Raw genomic sequence first — 605 nt, forward strand, 5'->3', positions numbered from 1 at the left:
TCTTCCTCTTCACCGACGTGCTGCTCTGCGCCAAGCTGAAGAAGACGGCAGTAGGGTAAGGAGGGCGTTCAGCGTGGCGGGGAGGGGAATGTGTCCCAACCCCCCCATCCTCCAGCAGATGGGGGGACATGCCAGGGTTGGGGGGTAAGGCACCTTTCAGCGCCCGTGTCCCCGCTGCAGGAAGCACCAGCAGTACGACTGCAAGTGGTACGTGCCGCTGGCTGACCTGCTGTTCCCCTCGCCGGAGGAGTCGGAGCACTGCCCGCAGGTCCACGTCATCCCCGACCACGAGCTGGAGGAAAAAAATCTCGGCCATCAAGAGTGAGGTGCAGAAGGAGGTGAGAGGAGGGTGTTGGGGGCTCAGGGAGGGTGTGGGACCTGCTGCCAGGGTGGGTGCCTTCCTCTGGGGTCTGAGATTGGACTTGGGGGGTTGGGGACGCCTCTGAAGCTCCTCTCCGCTCCCTGCGTGCAGAAAGCCAACAAGGGGCAGAGCCGGGCCATCGAGCGCCTCAAGAAGAAGATGTTTGAGAATGAATTCTGGCTGCTTCTCAACTCCCCTGCCATCCCCTTCCGCATCCACAACCGCAACGGGAAGGTGAGGAGGG

General features: G+C 62.5%; 1 protein-coding gene across 1 annotated transcript in view; it reads left to right on the forward strand.

Annotated features, from left to right (window-relative positions):
- Window positions 1–5: 5 nt before the first annotated feature.
- The window catches only part of LOC104462331 (active breakpoint cluster region-related protein-like), a gene marked incomplete at both ends in the record, with an annotated part of 2,504 nt that continues 1,904 nt past the window's right edge, over window positions 6–605 (forward strand). The window contains 4 exon segments of the mRNA XM_010074241.1: window positions 6–55; window positions 181–300; window positions 302–338; window positions 473–595. Coding sequence (XP_010072543.1) covers window positions 6–55; window positions 181–300; window positions 302–338; window positions 473–595 — 330 coding nt within the window.

The sequence above is a fragment of the Pterocles gutturalis genome, unplaced genomic scaffold (genome assembly GCF_000699245.1).
Source record: "Pterocles gutturalis isolate BGI_N339 unplaced genomic scaffold, ASM69924v1 scaffold12992, whole genome shotgun sequence".
Classification (NCBI taxonomy): Eukaryota; Metazoa; Chordata; class Aves; order Pterocliformes; family Pteroclidae; genus Pterocles; species Pterocles gutturalis.